Source organism: Molossus molossus, unplaced genomic scaffold, assembly GCF_014108415.1.
Source record: "Molossus molossus isolate mMolMol1 unplaced genomic scaffold, mMolMol1.p scaffold_m16_p_22, whole genome shotgun sequence".
Classification (NCBI taxonomy): domain Eukaryota; kingdom Metazoa; phylum Chordata; class Mammalia; order Chiroptera; family Molossidae; genus Molossus; species Molossus molossus.
The window spans coordinates 15,093,959-15,114,067 of NW_023425358.1; the positions used below are offsets into that span (position 1 = coordinate 15,093,959).

The window sequence follows — 20,109 nt, forward strand, 5'->3', positions numbered from 1 at the left end:
TTTTTACATCTGGCTTATTTTACTTAGCATAATGTCCTCAAGATTCATCATGTTGTATGTCAGATTTTCCTTCCTCTTAAGGATGGAATGATACTCCATTATAAGTCTGTATCACATTTTGTTTATCCATCCATCTGACAATAGACACTTGGATTGCTTCATCTTTTGGCTATTATGAATAACACTACTATGAACGTTCATGTGCAAATATCTCTTCAAGGCCTGCTTTTAGTTCTTTTGGATAAAAATTCAGAGGTGAAATGTGGGAATTATGAGATATGGTAATTCTATTTTTAACTTTCTGAGGAGCCACCATGATGATTTCAATAACGGCTGTGCCATTTGACATCCCACCAACAGGATTGCATTTTCTCCACATCCTTCAACACTTACTATATTGTGTTTTTTAGAATAGTCAACTAATGGGTGTAAGGGGACATTTTATTGTGCTTTTGATTTGCATTTCACTAATGATTAGTGATGTTGAGCATCTTTTCATAAACTTGTTGACCATCTCTATATCTTCTTCGGGGAAATATCTGTTCACATTCTTTGCCCATTTTTTTTTTAAACTTGGAGAATTATTATTTTTTCTCTTTATTGATTTTAGAGAAAGAGGAAGTGAGAGGGAGAAAGAGATAGAAACATCCATGAGAGAGAACACTGATTGGCTGCCTCCTACATGCCCCCCACTGGGGATTGGGCCCACAACCTGGGCATGTGTCCTGACGGAATCGAACCAGCAACCTCTTGGTGCATGGGTTGATGCTCAACCACTGAGCCACACCAGCCGGTCCCATTTTTAATTGGGTTATTTGTTTTCTTTTTGTCAAGTTCTGGGAATTCTTTATATATTCTATTATATATTTTGTATATATTAACTCCATATCAGATATATGATTTGCAAATATTTTCTCCCATTCCTTTTCTCTGTGTTGTTTTTTCTCTATGTTGATCATGTCCTTTATTTTTTATTTATTTTTATTTTTATTTTTTATCCTCACCCGAGGACACTTTTCCATTTTTTGTTCAGGTAGAGTGGGAGGGAGAGAGAGGAACAGAGAGAGAGAGAGAAACATCGATGTGAAAGGAACACATCGAGTGGCTGCCACCCGCACAACCGACCAGGGCCGGGGACAAACTGCAACCGAGGTATGCGCCCTTAGCGGGAACGGAACCCGGGTCTCTCAGGACCGCAGGCCGACGCTCTAACCGCTGAACCAAACCGGCCAGGGCTTGATCATGTCCTTTAATAAGAGAAGTTTAAAGTTTTGGTGTAGTTTAGTTTTTCTATTTTTACTTTCATTGCTTATACTTTTGCTGTTATATCCAAGAACTTATTGTCAAACCCAACATCACAAAGTTTTTTCTTTAGGCTTTCTTCTAAGAGCTTTATAGTTTTTGGTCTTATATTTAGATCTTTGATGCATTTTGAGTTAGTTTTTATATATGGTCTAAGGTAAGGGTCTAACTTCATTCTTTTGCATGTGGATGTCCAGTTTTTCCATCATCATTTGTTAAAAATACTGTTCTTTTCCCCCATTGAATGGTTTTGACACCTTGTAAAAAATCAATTGGCCATGTATGTGAAGGTTTATTTCTATTCTATTCCATTGGTGTATATATCTGTCTTGATGATATGACCACACTGTTCTAATTACTGTGGCCTTACAGTAAGTTTTGAAATCAGGATGTGTATGACCTCCAACTTTGTTCTTCTTTATAAAATTGTTTCGGCTATTCAAGATCCATTGAGGTTCCATGTGAATTTTAGGAGGAATTTTTCTATTTTCTTAAAAATGCCATTGAAATTTTGATAGGGATTACATTAAATTTGTAGATTGCTTTGGGTAGTATTGCTATCTCGACAATATCAAGTCTTCCAATTCATAAAAATGGGATGTCTTTCCATTTATTTAGATCTTCTTTAATTTTTTTCAGCGATGTTTTACAGTTTTCACTGTACCAGTCTTTCTTCTTTTTAGTTAAATTTCTATTCTGTTCTTTTATAAATGAACAAATTACAAATGACGCTATTATATATGAAATAAATGAAATTTGATGCTATTATAAATGAAATAAGTTTTTTGATTTCCTTTTTGGATTGTTCGTTTTTTAAATTTTACTTTATTGTTGACAGTATTACAGATGTCTTCCATTTTCTTCCTTTTTGCCCCGCTCCACCCAACCCTCTGGATTGTTCATTGTTAATATAACTGATTTCTGTTCATGGATTTTTGTGCCCTGCAACTTTACTGAGCTCATTTATTAGTTCCAAGGGTTTTACAGAATCTTTAGGATTTTCTTTATATAAGATCATGTTGTCTACAAACAGAAATCATTTTATTTTCCCTTTCCAATTTAGATACCTTTTATTTACTTTTTTTTTTTTTTTTGCCTAATTGCTCTAGTACTATGTTGAATGGAAGTGGCAAAAGTGGAAATCCATGCCTATTTCTAGACAAAAGCTTTGAGTTGTTCACTACTGAGTATGGTGTTAGCTGTGGTGTATGTATAGTATGATATGTAGTATTGTGTAGCTTCCCATATATGATCTTTATTATGTTGAAATGGTTCCCTTCTATTGCTAGTTTGTTTTACGTAGTTTTTTTCTTTTATCATGAAAGAGTGTTGAATTTTGTCAAATGCTTCTATACATTAATTGAAATGATCATTTTTTTCATCATTCTGTTAATGTGACTCATTATGTTGATTGATTACCATATGTTGAGGCATCCTGGCATTTAAGAATTAATCCCACTTGGTCATGGTGTACAATATTTTTAATATGCTGCTGAGTTCAGTTAGCTAATGTTTTGTTTTGTTTTTTCATTTGTTTTTTATTGGGGAATTTTATTTTATTTTAATTAATTAATTTATTTATTATGGTACATGCCCCTAGCGGGAACTGAACCCGGGACTCTCTGGTCTGCAGGTGGACGCTCAACCGCTGAGCCAAACTGGCCAGGGCATCAGTTAGCTACTGTTTTGTTGAGGATTTTTGCATCAGTGTTCATGAGGAATATTGGTCCATATTTTTCTATTATGGCTTTGATATCAGGGTAATGTTGGTTGGCCTCATAGAATGAGTTAGAAAGTATTCCCTTCTCTTCAATCTTTGGGAACAGTTTGAGGAAGATTGAGGTTAATTCTTCTTTGAACGATTGGTAGAATTCACCAGTAAAGTAGCTGGGCCTGTCTTTTCTTTCTTTGTTGGGAGACTTTGATTACTGATTCAGTCTCCTAACAGAAGGTCTGTCTACTTACTCAATTTTCTGTTTCTTCATGGATCAGTTTTGGTAGATTCTATGTTTTTAGAAATTTATCCATTTCATCTAGGTTATCGAATTTGTTGGTATATAATTGTTCGTAGTATTCTCTTATAATCTTTTCATTTAAGAACAGTATACAGCCCGGCCAGTGTGGCTCCGTGGTTGAGCATTGACCCATGCATCAAAAGGTCACTGGTTTGATTCGCAGTCAGGGCACATGCCCAGGTTGCAGTCTCCATCCCCAGTAGGGGATGTGCAGGAGGCAGCCGATCTATGTTTCTCTCTCTCTCTAAAAATCAATAAAAACATTAAAAAAAGGAAAAGAACAGTGTACAGGGAAAAAAAGGAATACAATATTACACAAGAAAAAGGCATACTAGACACAAGTGAGTGTGGGGTTGTTTACATTTTTTAAGTTTATTTTTAACCAATTGAATTTATATAATGTAGCTAAAAATATTCTTTATTTTTCTTCTTCTTTTTCAGTTTTATTGAATATAACTGACAAAACTGTAAGATATTTAAAGTATACGTAGTGATAGTTGATATACATTGTGGAAGCGTTTGTCCCCATCTAGTTAACACATCCACATCCATCACCTCATATATTTATGTGTGTGTGTTTGGTTGTTTGGATTGGTTGGGCTTTGTTTTATGTTTCCTGGATTCACACCTACTCCCTTGTCATCAGTCCACAGATCCACAGATTTCCTGAGACAGTAAAAATACTCCCCAGGGATGGCTGGCAGAGGACAGCTACAGACAACTGAAGCCATCTTAAGGCACTAAGAACATCAGTATTACAGTGTGGGGCAAAAGTAGGTTTACAGTTGTGAATACAGGAGACATGGAATTTATTATTTATTAATTATCGTATTAGTTTCCATATGAACAATTTTAACCCTACTTTCGCACCACTCTGTATTGCTGGAAAACACAGTTTGACCTCTCAGCAGCCCTTGTTCCCTAAAGGGCATTGCCTGCAGCCTCTGCTTGCAGTTCCCCAAAGTGCTTGGGTTGGCCAGACCTCTTGGATTCTGGAGTTTTTCACTTCTTTTGGCTTTTTTTTTTTTTTTAATTTTTTAAAAATAATTTTTCTTTATTGATTTTTAGAGAGAGGAAAGGAAAGAGAGAGAAACATCTATGAGAGAGAACATTGATTGGCTGCTTCCTGCATGCCCCCTACTGTGGATCTAGCCCACAACTCGGGCATGTGCCCTGACCAGAATCGAACCGGCGACCTCTTAGTGCATAAGTCGACGCTCAACCACTGAGCCACACCTGCTGGGCTATAATTTTTTTTCATAGGTTTTAGAGAGAGAGAAAACATCAATTTGTTGTTCCACTTATTTATGCATTCATTGGTTACTTCTTTTTTTTTTTTTTCCATTTATTGATTTAGAGAGAGAGAAAGTGAGAGGGAGAGAGAAAGGTAGAAACATCAATGAGAGAGAACATTGATTGGCCACCTCCTACATGACCCCCAGTGGGGATTCAGGCCCACAACATGGGCATGTGTCATGACTTGGAATCGAACTGGCGACCTCTTGGTGCATGGGTCGATGCTCAACCACTGAGCCACACTGGCCAGATCATTGGTTACTTCTTATGTGTGCCCTGACTGAGGATTGAACCCACAACCTTGGTATATCAGAGTGATGCTCTAACCAACTGAGCTACTTGGCCAGGGCCCTTCTTTTGGCTTTTGAAGCCATAGTCCAGGGTCCTGGTGAGCCATGTTCACTGTCTCCCAGGGAAAGATTGACCATGTGAATGGCAAATCATGACTCTGAAAATCCAGAAACTTCACCATGATGTCTGCTTAAGATAATTTCAGAGCGAGGTTCTCTCAAGTTGAGGTGAGGTATTTTTGTTTGTTTTAACAAGGCTGTCGGCTATTTCTTACCAGAGAGTGTAACATGGGCGGTGATGAGTGGGCAGCGGGTGCTGCAGCTGGTATCTATGAATATCTGGACCGTGTCCAGGGCTGTGGACAGCCTGCTGGAGACTGTGAACCCAGACCTCAGTGTGGCCTGGGATGTCAGGCTAGGCAGGCCTCCTTCGCACACTGCAGCACAGACACCACAGGTTTGAGAAGTCCCAGGAAACATCAACCTAATGAGAGTGAATCATAAAACTCTGGGAATAGACGTGTCCACAATTTTCTCAGCTTGTTCTCCGGGAAGAACACTCAGATTCTGACCTGGACAGTGACAGCCCTGTGAGAGGTCTTCTCTGTTGAGGCAGTTTCTGACCTTTCCTTTGGGTCTCATGCCTATTTTTTCTCCCTCAGAGAATCCCTGTTATGTCAAAACTTGGCCCAGGATTCACATTTCACGTCTCCTGTCTTCCCTCTTTTTTATCAACTCCTTATCCGTTTCTGCTGGTTTGGAAGGACTGCTTTGTTTTGAGTTTGCCTTCTGCTACCTCACTATATCCTGGTTTTCTGCTGAGCTTTGGCTGCTGTTTGCTGTCTCTGCCATGTTTTCCTGTAAATCTCTACAGGATCCTCATTTATGATCGTTCCTTTTCATTATGGAACAATCTCAGTTCATCAATTCAACACTGTCTTTAACCTTTTGAGGACACATGTCAGCTATTCCCTAACATCTGTGCTATACATATTTCAGCATAAGGCAGCTCTCTCGAGTCTCTTAAGGATGGCAGGATCTTCCTGGGGTGCTGGGGTGCTACAGGAGGTCTGTGCATGCTGGGTGCTTCTGTCCAGGGCCTGCGGCCCAGCCACCCCCACCTGTCACAGACCTCATCGTGGACCAGAGGCTTGGGGCTGCTTGCCGACTGTGTTGTCAGGAACAGGCCTGGCCTCCCGCTAGTAGGCAGCCTTGCTGGATGTAATGGGGTCTGCCTAGGACTGTTGATTCTCACCAGGAGCCACAATGGCTAAGGAGCCATAGTGCTACCTTCCCCTCCCCACAAGGACTTGTCAGGCCACCTACCCCCCATTTTCTCGTGGGGCTGGAGAGGCCCCACAGGGCAGCTGTGGTGAGCTCATTAGCAGCCACATAGAGCAGATAGTGTGCATGCATGTGTATGCATGATTGTGTGGGTGGCTGCACATATGTACCACAGGTGGGCTTTAGGCAGTCCCAAAATAGTCAGCAAGCCTTCTGCAGTGTTTCTTCCTCCTTGTGGCTAGCCATAGACAAGCTGGGTTCCCAGCAGGGTCTCATGGTATATTATGTGTGTGGCTTGGGGGAGCCAGACAGGGACACTGCAGGGCCTAAAGTCTGTGCTGGGTGGGGGTGGGGTGGAACCCCTGCCCAGTACCACTGGGTCATTTGCATATGAAAAGCGAGACTTCGCTGTTGGCTGGAGGTTGGTGGTGTCTGGACTTGTTGCCATGGGCACTCAGGAGCAGCAGAGCTGGCTCCCAGGCAGAGGAGGGGTTGGGAGCAGCAAGGCTGGCATCCAGCTCAGTTTCTGGGAGGGAAAAGGTGTCCCTGGGGGCCTCTGCAAGGAGCCAGACCTGGCCAGAGGCCACTTGGGACCCTGGGCAAGGGCAGACCAGAGGGGACCTGGCCCTTTGACACAGCAGGCCAGGAGCAAGGTTGGAAGGGCCTGGAAACTCTCTCCCCAGGGCATGCCCACCTCTGATCCATCCAGAACCAGGCAGCCACGACCACTCTGCCTCTGCCCACAGCAGCTGGAGGGTTGTTCTGACACCTGTGCTGCTTGTAGGCCCTGTCCCTTTCACTGGACTATGATTGCCATGCAGGTGAAGCCAAATGGAGTCTCCCTGCTTGGGTCCCCGGTGTTGTTCCCTGATAACGGAATGAGAGCCAGTTCCCCACACATCTCACTCTTCCCAGAGAACCTTCTTCTGGGGCTGTGGGTGATTCAGCTGAGCCCCAGACCCCATCCCCCTGGATGGCAAGGCACAGGCTGGGCTATGTTGGGGTCCCCCCAGCACTCCCCTCCCTCCCAGGTTGTGAGAGAATTGACTGGGCATTGCTGATAATGGTCCTAGCAGGCATAGCCAGCTGCCTGACAGTGTCAGCAGCCAGCAGGAATGCTGATGGGAGAGCTGGCCAGGTGGGTGAAGTAGGGGCCAGCGTGGGGGTGAAGGGGACGCTTGCTGACTTGCAGGGGCACTAATGTGTCCAGGGCTGCCCTTTGTCTCATCCCTGGGACCTATGTGGATCTGCCTACAAAGGGACAAATCTGTCCTGAGGCCATTCCCACCTTATGCTGCCTCCTGGGCCTGTGATCCCCACACCCCAGGGGCTTAGTTAGCAAAGCTGCAGTGGGTCAGACTGAGGTCGCTTGGGGAGGGCCAGCCCAGCAGGGGCCCAACAAGCAGGGGCACTGCCAAGTGCTTGGTCAGCAGCAGTCAGGGTGGGAGTGACCTGAGGACAGGGAGGGGCTCTCTGGCTGGGGCCACCTCCAGGGTGGAGGGGGGTGCCCTGCTGGGGTAAGCTTCCTTGAGTGTGGAGCTGAGACACAGACAGGGTAGACATGATACAGTGAGGATGGGGACTCCTCAGTGGGTCCCTGTCACTGTGCCCTGAACCTACATTGACCTCAGTCCTATCTCCCCCAACTCTGGCGCAAGCCTGTCCTAAGATTGTGGCTGCAGCAAGTTTGCCCCAGGCCACACAACTGGGCTTGCAAAAATCTCAGGGCAGGCAGGCCAAGATGGGGACCTCTATAGCAGGGGAAGCCAGCCAGAGAAACAAGGGACAGTGAACTGGGGTGGGCCAGACACCATGCACAGTCCCTTCAGCAGCCCTGGTCCCAGACCTCCTACCATCTGACCAGCCTGCCCTGCCTGCCAGCACCCAGGACTTCCCTGCCTGGTTTACAGTGAGGTGGGAGTTTCCCTGCTGCCTATGCCTTTTCCCATTTATCTAGGCAGAATGCACTGCTTGTCAGAACAATGGGTAAGACAGTGGGAAGTCCCCCAGTCCCCAGCAGACAGCCACTTTCAGGGACCATGGTGCTCATCCCAGAGACCCTTCAGTGGGTAGCCGGGGCAGGTGGCTGTAGTGGGGGAGGTCCTAGCCCCTAACCCTTAGGCTCTCCTGCCCCCGCTTCCTTGACTCTGTAATGGGGGGCAGTGGGTTGAGGGGCCCTGTCTTGCCCCCCCAGGAGTTTATAGGCCACAAACTCCCAAGGGCTGTAACCCCATTGCCCCTCAAAGAGGCTTTGTACCACCACAAAGAGGCTCTGTCCCTCCCAGAGAAGCCTGGGTGTTACCATGGCTACAGAGGGGGCCTGGAAGAAGGGGGTCCACTGTGTGGGGGGAAAGGGGCATTCCAGGCAGAGGGCACTGATGTGCATAGGCCAGTGGCCAGTGTGGGTGATGGATGCACTGCCAGGCTTTGGCCCTCAGCCTGGCTAGACAGCTGCCCCGGCTGTGCCTGAGTGGGGCCATCAGAGCATCTCATGGATCCCTTGGCCCCTCAGTACAGGCTGGGCTCCCAGGCCCTGGTTGCTGTGGGATCTGTCTGGGTTTGTTCCCAGCCTGGCGATGAGCCTCAGGCCCCTCGGGAATGCCTCGGCCCCTGTGCTCACCCCATAGTGCAGTGGGTTGGGTCTCTGAGCCTGGGCCCTCATAATTCCCCCCCACCACCACCACCATGTTGCTTGCTTCACTCTTCCTGAGGTGGAGGGGGCTGGTAAGCAGGATTCTGCTGGAGGGATTGGGAGAGCCACACAGGGTGCCTTGCAGGCTGGGTGCCTGGTGGGGGAGACAATGAGGCAGAGGGCCAATTGACCTTATGCAGAGGGGCATCTTGGGGCTTGACCCCTCCCTTATGCCCCAGGCTCCCGTCTCATGGTTGAGACTGGAATGGGTGGGCTGCTGGTGCACGTGGAGAGAGGACTGTACCTGCCAGCCTCCAGCCCTCTCTGCCTGGAGTGCCATCGCTCCCCAACCCTGGTGCCTTGGGGTGCCCCTGGACTGGCTGCTGCAGAGACCACAGAGAAGGTGGGTCCACACTGCCCAGACCCACACTTGGAGCCTGAAAGGTATAGCCCTCGGCCCTAGGCTGCAGCTGCAATCTGGGTCGGGTGCAGGAGGGGCAGTGAGGGAGCTGACCAGAATTCCAGCCTAGGAACTGGGGGACTGCTGTACATCACCCCACGAGTCCTCACAGAGACAGGCCCCAGGGAACAAAGGAGACGTGAGGGGTACCACAATTGGCACAGGGAGCACAGTCTGTGACCTGTCCCAGTGGGAATCTCAGGCCCAGACCCTTTAGGGGGCTCTTGCTCGGCTCCCTGTGGCTCTTGAGCTGGGATGCTCACCTGCCCCTGCCAGCCATTGCTATCTCTGACCTGTCACCTGGCCACTCCCCAGCCCCAGCCCCCGCCCTAGGCTCTCAGCTCCTCAGACCTCAGATTCCCTGGGCCCCCAAGAATGTCCCTGCCTGGATCTGACCCTTAATTTCCTACATCAGCCCCCTCACCCTCTACAGCCCCGTCCTTCTGGATCATCTGCCAAGTGGTGCCCCCCTGCCCTGGGACTGGCCAAGTACTTGGCCTAGGACGCCTCATTAGCACAGGGCAAGAACCTTTTGGAAAGAACACCCCCAGACTGTCTCCCTATATGTGGGAGTCGTCTTCCATGTGATCATGGGATGTGTGCTGCCGGGGGTCCATGGGGACAGCTTTGGGGCAGGAGGAGGTCACCAAGGAACTATCTCTGTTCCTCTGTTCCTCCATGGTGTCCAATGCAGTAGGGGCACCTCCTCCGCTGGAGAAATCTAATTTCCAGGCTGAATGCAATTATGGCTTTCCTAGCTCCCTGAAAATTCTGCTGCTTCCTTTGGGCAGCAATTGGCACCGCCCAGGCCCCTCGGGAGCTGAGTTCCCCAGCTTCCTCACTCGGCCGCCAGCTGGAGTGGATGTCTGTTTTTCCCGTTTCTTTCTTAGGGTCTGATTATAGCAGGAGCTTGTGCTCCTTCCTAGAGCATTGGCAGGGGCCTGAGGGGCCTGGAGCTGCTGCAACCTGAGACAAATTCCTTCCCGTCTTTTTTCTGTGTACACACATATGCACACAGTTGTTTCCACAGTCATTGCATCTTATCTCGCTGGCCATGTCCCTTGTTCATGACCTTTACCTACTTTGAGCTGAAGATTTGGTTTTTCCTATTGATGTATAAAAGCACTTCGTAGAGAAAGGGTATCACTTTATTGCTGGCTGTTGCAGAGACCTGATCCCAATGTGTCGGTTGTCTTTTGGTTATCTTTATATCTTTTTCTCCTACTTTCTATTGTGGAAAATTACAATCACACAGAAATAGAGAGACCAGTGTGACGCATCCCCACGTACCCCTCATTCCTCACCAGCATCCACCATGATGAAGTCACAATGTAGAAGTACAGCCATTGTCTTTTGTCTGAAACGTTCTCTATATGTGCTACTGTGAATGGTGTCACTTAAAAAAAAACTACAACCACAATACATGGTGTTTATTTTAGTTGTACAAAATGTTTCAGCCTCACAAAGTCGAGCTGATTTGTCTTTCCTTGGCAGTTTCTTCCAATGCTTTAAGGTTGAGGCCCCGGCCGGTTTGGCTCAGCGGTTAGAGCATTGGCCTGCGGTCCAGAGAGACCTGGGTTCGGTTCCCTCTAAGGGCATGTACCTCAGTTGTAGTTTGTCCTTGGCCCTGGTTGGGTTGTGCAGGTGGCAACCACTCAATGTGTCCCTTTCACATTGATGTTTCTCTCTCTCTCTTTCTTCCTCTCTCTCCCTCCCACTCTATCTGAACAAAAAATGGAAAAAAAAATGTCCTGGGGTAAGGATAAAAAAAAAAAAAAAGATTGAGAACAGCCTCCTCCCACCCAGACACCCCAGGCCCTGCACTGACTGCGAGTGACCCAGTGGTCCTGGCTGGGACAGATGGAGGGACAAGGACTCCACCCTTGTGAACCCCATGCCCCAGGCAGGAGCTCCTGCTCCATCCCTGTCCCCAGCCTTAGCACAGTGTGCATCCCTGTAGGCTGACCAGAAGCTATCCCAGTGGCTGTAACCATAGCCGGAGGTGACAGGGTAAAGATGGGCCCCCACGAGGCCTGGCCAGAGGTGCAGCCAGCAAGTCTCCATGCTGGCAGTGCTGAGGTGGGGACCTGATGAGAGAGGGCTTCGGCACCACCAGACCTGGGTTCTGCTCTTCTGCCCCTGCTCACACTACTTCCTCCCCTCCTGGATAGGCGGGGGAGTAGGGTGTGGAAGGAGGTTCAACCGGTGGCCAGTCCCCTCTTTCCCCTCATAGGAGACAAGGGCAGCAGGCAGTGTACTGACAGATGGCCAATGAGGGGTCATCCACAGCACAAGGCCAATGTAAAGCAAAATGGCTTTATTGCATGCGTTTGGGAGCAGGTCGGCTGAGCCGAAAAGGGTTCAGCATTGAATAATAGTTGGGGTGTAGGCTATATACTCTACTTTTAGCTTTAGGCAGTTCCTGCTGATGTACTCTGCCTGGCCCATTGTCCACTTTGCAGTCGGACTGGCCTGGTATCTGTTTCTGCATCTGTTGGGTGATTCATTGTCTTGGGGATAATGCAGATAATCCTTATCCGTAATCAACAGAAGGTCACACAAGGAACACAATTTTTCACAGTTTCCGCCTTTTACAAGCTTTTAGCTTTACCCTTTAAAACATTACTAACCCTTTCACCTACCTCCCCCTGCTGGCCTGACCCTTAGGAAATTCCTCTAATTCCTCAACCCAGATTGGACTCAGGCCCCATAATTTGATTTTCTGGAGCAGGGTTTGGCTGTACTCCCTGTGAGGAGGAATGTCTGGGTCAGTAGGAAGCCATCAAATGTGGGCTTAGGTTTTGGGGGAAGGATCAGCATCTTCCCCCTCGTTCCTCTGATGGTGCCTTCGCTTTCCTGATGGGTGTGCATTGTCTACAGTTGTGCCCCAGAAGCTTGGGGGCAAGGTTTCCTCCTCCCAGCCGTGTTTCAGAGCCGTATTCTTGCCCACCTGCCCACTCATTCATTCATCTGCTCAACTGTCCATTCCCTCATTCCTCCAGCCAGCCTCCCATTCCTTCACCTGTCCTTTTATCTACTCATCAACTGCCTATGTATCCACCCACCAACCCACCCACCCACTCATCTACCCTCATCCTCTCATGCAACGAACTACTTATTCTTCGACTCACACATCCGTTTACTCGTTCATTCATTTCCCCTTCCATCCAGCCTCTGTACTTTCATCCCTGCACCCACCCAGTAATCCATCCACCTGGGGTCACTGCTGGGTGCCCAAGTCTGAACAGGCAGTCTCTAGGTTGAGCACCTCCACTCCTGCTCTGAGACAGGCAAGACTGTCTCTGGATGGCACGTTTGTTCCTGTCTTCTTGCTAAATCACCTCTGGGCAGGTGTGTGTGTGTAGTGAAAAGTGACTTGCAAAGGTGGTTGCTGGGGTCAGGGTGAGGTCATGATAGATCTGCCCTGCAGGCAGTGCAGGGCCCTTCCCAGGTAAATGGAGGCTGTGATAATGTCAGTCCGGGAGGAGAGTGAGGGTCAGCTGAGGTCCCACAGTGTGACTCCTCCCTGCCTGCCTCCAGAACCTCCTGGGTCACAGCAGGAATGAGTCTGGTGCCCACCACTACCCAGGATTGGGGCCCTACCAAGGCCCCCTGGGGAAAACATCGTTGAAGTCTCATGGTCGATCTTAAAAATTCCTGCACATTTTGCCTTCCATGTCATTACATATTTATTGTTTTACTATAAAAATAGCGTTTTGAGTTACCATCAGAAAAGCTGCCTCTGGGGTGACAGCCTGGGTCACCTGTGCCCACATGTGCTTCTGCACACCTGGGACCTAGAGAAGCTACCATGCCCGGAGAGTGGGCCTTCTGCACATGCCAGGGCTGCCCTTGAGGCCACCAAGGTTCAAAGACTGCAGCCTGCAAGGTTCAGTGCCCTCATTCACAGGCAGACGGGGTGCACCCTCTGGCTGAAGTAGAGGGCATGGGCCTAGGGCCCAGGGGCTCTGTTCTCCTGTAGGCAGCTGTGGGCACTCTACTCTCAAGCTGGCTGGCATTTGGGGTTGTCACCTGGGAGACACACAGTTATTTAGCTCCAGCTGAGAGAACTGGGCAATGGAAATGTCAGTGTGGGGTTTGGCCACCTTCTCACTATAGCCTCAGCATTCTGGGCCCCTGGCCAGCCCCCAGCCAGAGCAAGTGGGCCCCCTTCAGGGGATTCCTTGGACACCAGAGCTGGGGCGTGCTGGAGGGCCCAGGGCAGGGAAGCTGTAGGCTAAGGCTGTCCCCTTGCCTGCTGTCCCGAGGGTCTGCAGTGCAGGCCTGGTTCTGTTGGGTGGGGCAGGGGAAGCCTGAGGTCAGCCAGGAACCCATGTCTCCGCACAAGGAGGGAGGGAAGCCACCTCCTGGCCATGAGGCCAACAGCTGTCCCATGGGTTGTGATCATCCCCTCCCAGGGCACACCTTCCCCTCATATGTGTGGCCCTGGTCTCCACTGTGCTGCCCAGGGCCATGAGGCTCAGCTGAGACTGCCCCGCTACAATCAAGGCTGGCTAAAGACTGACCTGCTTCAGCTTCTACCCTGCCCTGGGCTGCCCTCGAGGGAGGAAGGGTCCAAAACACCCACCTGAAGCAGCCAGGTTTAGTTTAACTAGGGTCTGCAGTGCAGAACCAGGCCTGCACTGCAGACCGTGGTGGCCACCACATGCAGGTGTATCTGGGACCCCTGCACAGGTAGCCTTGCTGTTTGTCCCTTGTTCCCTGCTGGCAGACTGCACCCCCACCTCTCTGTGAGTGCCAAGACCTCTCACTACCCCTCCTCTAGGTCACGCTGACAGTTTATTTGTGTGACTGGTGCTGGGGAAATGAAGAGGAGCTTCTGGGACCTACACTGGCCCCTTTTCCTCTCTGGGCCTCAGTTTCCCCAGATGTCACAGTGGATTGGACTCTTTGGTGTCCTTTTAAGTGGAGGTGCACTCATGCCATCCACAGTGTCCCTGGCCCAGCCAGCATCGGTGTGGCCAAGCCTAGCACTGACCCTTCCTCCGTGAGGCTCTGCCCTTGCAGCTGGCTCTGCCCTGCAAAGCTGGACTTTCTCGGGTGCTGCCCACTGTGCTGTGTCTCCAAGCTCAGGCCCTACATAGGTGGAGGGGTGAGGTGGCCAGTTGAGGCAGCCTCAGTGAACTGGTGTGGGTCAAGTCAGGAGCACTGGCACCATGTGGCACACTAAGTGCCTGGCATTGTGGCCACATGGCTTGTACCCCATGCACTGCCATCCGACTGGGTGTGAACTCTAAATAATCCTGCTTCTTTTTGCCCATGAAAAACAAACACACTGGGCAGCCAGGGAGCAAGTGGTGAGGAAAAGTGCTGGCTCATTATTGCAGCTGCCAAACTCTGCCACCCCCACCTGATCCCCTGGGACCTTCAGGGGAAGCACTGGATCTGGACCGGGGCAGGCCTGGCCCTCCCAGCACACTGGGCCTGGGTATCCTGGGCCCCTGCCCTTAACCTCCCTCTGGATCCAATGTCAAGCACATGGGCCATTTTGGGCACAGAATTGCAACCAGGCTGTACTCGATTTTCACTCTGCCATGTGGGTAAACATCACCCTCGTTCCAGCCAGCATAGCTGTGAGTGGAGGCCAGACCACTGGTCTGTAGGCCATTGTCAACCCTGCACACGCCTAGATGTCCCAGGCACCTGGCAGCTGTGGAGTAACACCTCACACCCTGCTCACTGGTGCATTGACTGCCACACTGATGAAGTGGCTATGGACAGGTCCCCCATCCTGTCTGGGCCCCAGCATTCACCTCAGTAAGATGAGCCTGGGCTGGCCTCATGAGATTGGGGTGAGCTGGCATGTGCTGTGGGCAGCAGAGGGCCTGGAGGGTCTGAATGCTGGTCATACTAAGTTCTTCTGGCCCTTCCCTTCCCAATGGGCTCTAGGACCGCCACAGTCCATGGTTCTGCTGAGCCTGCCAGGGAGCAATGGAGCTCTAGTCAGAGCCCCACACCCCGCAGGGAAGGAGCCAGCTACTTCTGGCCAGACTCAGATTAATGCCTTTTAATTTAGAATTTAATCAATGTAGCCTCTCTCTTGAGAGTTGGATGTTCCAGTCTGGAAGTGAGTTGTATGATTTGTGAGTGGGGCAGGCAGGGGACCCATGGTGCCCTCTGCCTTGGCCCTACCTTGACCTTGCTCTGCTTTGCCTGCAGCCAGCAGGCATCCTGGTCATGGAGGACTGCAACGTGCACTCGGCTGCCAGCATCCTGGCCTCGGTGAAGGAGCAGGAGGCTCGCTTCGAGCGGCTGACACGGGCGCTAGAGCAGGAACGGCGCCATGTTGCCCTGCAGCTGGAGCGCGCCCAGCAGCCTGGTGTGGGCAGTGGTGGCATGGGCAGTGGGCAGCCCCTGCCGATGGCCTGGCAACAGATGGTCTTGCAGGTAACAGCCCAGTGACTCAGGAAGGGTAAAATGGTCAAGTGGGAAAACAATCAAAGGGCCCTGGTGAGCTATAAGCCAGCATGCATTGGCTTATTGTAAGACCTCCTGGAGCCACTGGGGGAGAGGAGAAAAGTGGGATTCCCAAAGGGACTAAAAATCCTGTGTGGGTGTTCAGGGCACCATGTGATGAACGGGCAGGACAAAACCTGACCCTCAGAACAGCACCCTCCACTCTAGTGAGCCCTCAGGACCCAGGCAGCTGGACAGGGTGTATTCTGGGCAGCTCAGTGGTCAACATGGTAAGTCAGGGTTTTGCCAGCCCTGAAGTCTCCATAGCATGCATCAGTGGGTCAACCCCAGAGGTAGGTTCAAACAAGGCCTTGGGCTCTGCCTGCAGCTCAGAAGGTGACCTGGGAGCTCAGTTTCTCCACTGGCTATTGCCCTCAGACTGGTCTCAGGCCGCTGTTCAGCTCCCAGGAGGTGTAGAACCCTTTCTCCTCTGTGGCCAGATGCTGAGAACTCTGAAGTTGGGGTACGTGTTCAGAAGTCAGGCTACCTAGACTCCTCCCACCATCCACTGTGCCCCACTGTCTAACCTGCAGATGAGTGACAAAAGCACCTTGCTCATTGGATGGTAGGGGCAGAACAAGGAAGTTCGAGGCTCCTGGAGTTTGCCACTATTATTTTGGTTCCTATTATTAACTGAGGCATGGGGTGCGGGACAGGCAGGGTGGAGCTGTCCCAGGAACTTGGGGGAAGCTGCAGTATAGGGTCCTTGGGTGGCAGTCCACCCTGCAGGCCTACCACTGTGGCCTCTCCTCACCACCAGAAGCCTAGGTGGTGGAGGCCTGCTGATTCCCCTGGGTTCTTCACAGTGACCCTGGAGGGCCCTCCCAGTGGGCTCCTCAGCTCCCTGGGCAGGGCAGCAGGGTTGCTCTCCTAAACATGAGCAGGAGCTCCTCCCAGTGAGTCCCCTAGCACAGGCACACGCTCCCTTCTCTGGTCCCACGGAGTCCTCCAAAGTTGAGGCCTGTACCCCTGAACTGGAGGAGGGGCAGAACAGCCCAGCTGGGCCATCTGGGGACAGCAACAGCCAATGACCCCAAGGCCACCCTTCAGGCGCCAGGCACTCTATCCAGCCCTCCCAGGCCGGAAAAGGCTTGGGCCTTCAGCCCAGAGGGCGCAGCCAAGGGTTGATGCCCCAGAGGGAAGATGTTCCCATGGCCTGGAGCTGCTCTGGCTTCCTGAGGGCTGTGGAAGGAAGACCTCAGGCCACCACCCATCTCTGCCCTCCTTACCCAAGGCTTTCCCAGCCTGCCCTCGATTTTCTCTCTCTTGAAAGGAGATGGTTTTCTCAGGCTGATATGGGAGTGTGTGTCCCAGAGTGGTGTCTAGACTGGCAAGACTGATGGGGATGCTGTGGGAGGTGGCGCCACATCCGGCCATCCAGGCCTAGCAGCCTCGATGCCAAACCTACTTTCTAGAACTATCTCAGCATGAGGTGCCTGGTGACCTTGCCTGCTGAGCCACAGGGCTACCTGGAGCTGGTCCTAAGGGTCAGAGCCAGGCTCTGCACAGCTTGGGAGCTGGTGGCAAGGCAGGTAGCTGGGGCCAGGGGGTTGAGAGGCCAGGGGCTACTGCTGCTGTGACCCCCTAGGCTGCTCCATAGTCCTGGCTGCCTGCCCTTCATTCTCCTGCAGGAAGGGTCTCCTCCTCCAGACCCCTGACTGGAGCAGGGCTGGCCCTGACCAAGTGTGTATGTGTGTGCAGGGGGGGGGGTGGGATCATTTCTTTAGGGGTCTATCCATCTTCAGGCTGGGGCACTAGTAACTGGTGGAATTTGGGAAAAGACAGAAATGAACCCAATGTAAGCATGCAGGCCAAGTTCCCTTAGGCAGTGGTCCAGTCCTCCTGCTTCTGCTCCACCTAGAGCTGCCATGGATAGATGATACGGGGGCCAGTGGTCAGGTTAACTCACCCCTGGTAAAACAGGCTCAGACGGACATACAGTGGACACCCAGAGTGCTTGAGCATGCTGGCTGCATGGTCTGTACATGGCATGCTATGGAAGAAAAGAAGCCCTGTTATGGCTCGGTTTTTTGAGTGGGGTCTGTGGAAAAACAGGTAGGAGGCAGGAGGCCAGGTCTGGACCTCCTCTCTTGACACATTGAATCTCCCTGGGCTGGCCCCAGCTCTGTTCCTCTTTGAGCCTAGTTACCTTGATCATAATGCAAGAGCCACTGGCTTGTTTTTGTGGGATATGACCCAAGAGGTGGCCCAGCCCTGCCTTTCCCTTGTCTACATTTCTTTCTAGCAGAGCCAGACTCCCCAGGGTGTGGCTATACCTTCTCACCAGGCTTCTGGGAGGAGGGGGTGGAAAGGGTGCACCCTGATTAACCCACTAGTCTGAAACCTCCACCACCACCACTTCCCAGTAGATCAAAGGCATGGAGGAGAGAGGGTCTGAGGCAGTTAGCTGAGCCTCAAAAGCTTTCACCCAAGGTCACCCAACAGTTTTCCTCTCCCTTTGATGTGTTCTGACACTCCTCAGAGGGTGGAGGGATGGTGGGCCTGTGTCCTGAGGATGAAAACCCAAGACAGCCCTGGCCGGTTTGGCTCAGCGGTTAGAGCGTCGGCCTGCGGTCCAGAGAGACCCGGGTTCAGTGTCCGCTAAGGGCACGTACCTCGGTTGCAGTTTGTCCCCGGCCCTGGTGGGTTGTGCGGGTGGTGTCCACTCGATGTGTTCCTTTCACATCGATGTTTCTCTCTCTCTCTGTTCCTCTCTCTCCCTCCCACTCTACCTGAACAAAGAATGGAAAAATGTCCTAGGGTGAGGATAAAAAAAAAGAAAACCCAAGTCAAAGTGGGTCGGTCAGTACAGGTCCCTTTGCCAGGTCAGGGTTGAGCTCTGTGGGGACACTTACTTGGAGGGCCTTTTGGGGGAGGGGTAGGGGCCTGGAGTGGGATCTGAGAGCCCTTGCAGCACTGTCATTGTAGTAACTACTGCCTTATGGGCCCCCATTTCACAGCAAGGGGAAACTGAGTCACAGCCTGGATGAGCAACTTGTGCCATCAAGGGTGGGTTTGCACTCTGTCCATGGCCACATTGGACCCTGCAATACCAGAATTGTTTCCTCAACTCGACAGGGGGAGGGACGTGTGAGCTCTTTAACAGGGAACAAACCTAAGTCCGGGAAGAGGGACTGGGCTCATCACTGGTCAGGAAAAATATCACTCCCGTGGCGAAGGCTGTGCAGGGGGGGAAAGATGAGAAGCCCAGACTCACTGCAGGAGAGACCCCCCACCAGCCTTGGCCGCAGAGCTCCGCCCCGCCCCGCCCTGCCCCGCCCACCGGCCCCCGCCCCGCCCCGCCTGGGCGCGGCCCCGCCCGATTGGCTGCTCGCGGTGACCGCTGCCAGGTCCGCCCCCGCGGGGAGCGAGTCCGCGGAGCCGGAGCCCGAGTGGCCGAGGTGTCGGACCCGAGCCCAGTCCAGCCGCCGCTGCCTCACCTCCGGCCCACGCTTCCCCGAGCCGGCCCAATGCCGGCCGAACTCAGACAGGTTGGAGGGAACTTGGTCCCGGGTGATGGGCCCGGTCCCGGGACCAGTGACGGAGGGCGGGGCACCGGCCTTCCCGGGAGGACCTGCTTTTGTTCCTTGGAGCCGCCGGCCGGAGGCGGCTATTGTCTGCGCTCCGGGCCGGCGCGTCGGGCACGGGCGGGGCGGCGGAGTGAGCGCGCCTCCGGAGGCTGTGCACGACGCGAGCCCGCGGGGTCTCCAGGGGCCGGGCGCGGGGGCCCCGGGCGGTGCGACCCTTAGCGGGGAGCGGGGCCCGGGACTCTATGGGCGCACCCCGGGCCAGCGCCCAGGACAGGTGCCGGCGACAGGGTCGGGGGACGAAGGCCTTCGGAGTAGACCCCTCTGTGCAAGAGGGGGGCCGAGTCCGGAGTGGGAAGACCAGCTAGGCCTCCTGCTCCCGGGGGCTCGCCGGGCCTCCTCTCCAAAGCCCTAGCGTGGGTTCTGACACTGGGGATCTGCGAAGGAGATTCCGGAGGGAGCTTTAAGGAAAGCCCTGTCTGCAGCGGCAGCACACGTGAGGGGAGGGGTGGAGGACAGCCCTGCCCACGTGCAGAGGCTGGAGGGGTCTCTGAGGGAAACCCGGGCAGTCTGCCTTCTAGTCTTGGGGCGGGGGGAGGCATTTGGGCAGCCTGCACTTTTGCCCAGAGGGGGCGGGGTCCAGAAACAGGCTGAGGGAGGGAACAACCACTTGGCGCCCCTTGTGCTGGGAGGTAGGTCTCCCACACACCTGCCTCTTGGGACAGCCAGCCAGTTTTTGCTTCCTCTGTATCCCTGGTGTGGCCCCCGGGATCTGGCCACTGACTACCCCAGAGATGGAGGGGCCATTGGGGGAATTTGGGGGATT

At 52.0% G+C, this 20,109-nt stretch overlaps 1 protein-coding gene across 3 annotated transcripts in view; it reads left to right on the forward strand.

Annotated features, from left to right (window-relative positions):
• ARVCF (ARVCF delta catenin family member) overlaps positions 1-20,109 on the forward strand; it is a 46,608-nt gene that overhangs the window by 10,170 nt on the left and 16,329 nt on the right. For 2 of the 3 annotated variants that reach the window (XM_036276589.1, XM_036276590.1), the window contains exon 1: positions 19,149-19,247. In XM_036276589.1, the coding sequence (XP_036132482.1) occupies positions 19,227-19,247 (21 nt within the window). In that variant the 5' untranslated portion in view covers positions 19,149-19,226. Of the gene's footprint in view, positions 1-15,459; positions 15,688-19,148; positions 19,248-20,109 lie in introns of those variants that run through there. The other variant, XM_036276591.1, reaches the window with a different exon arrangement.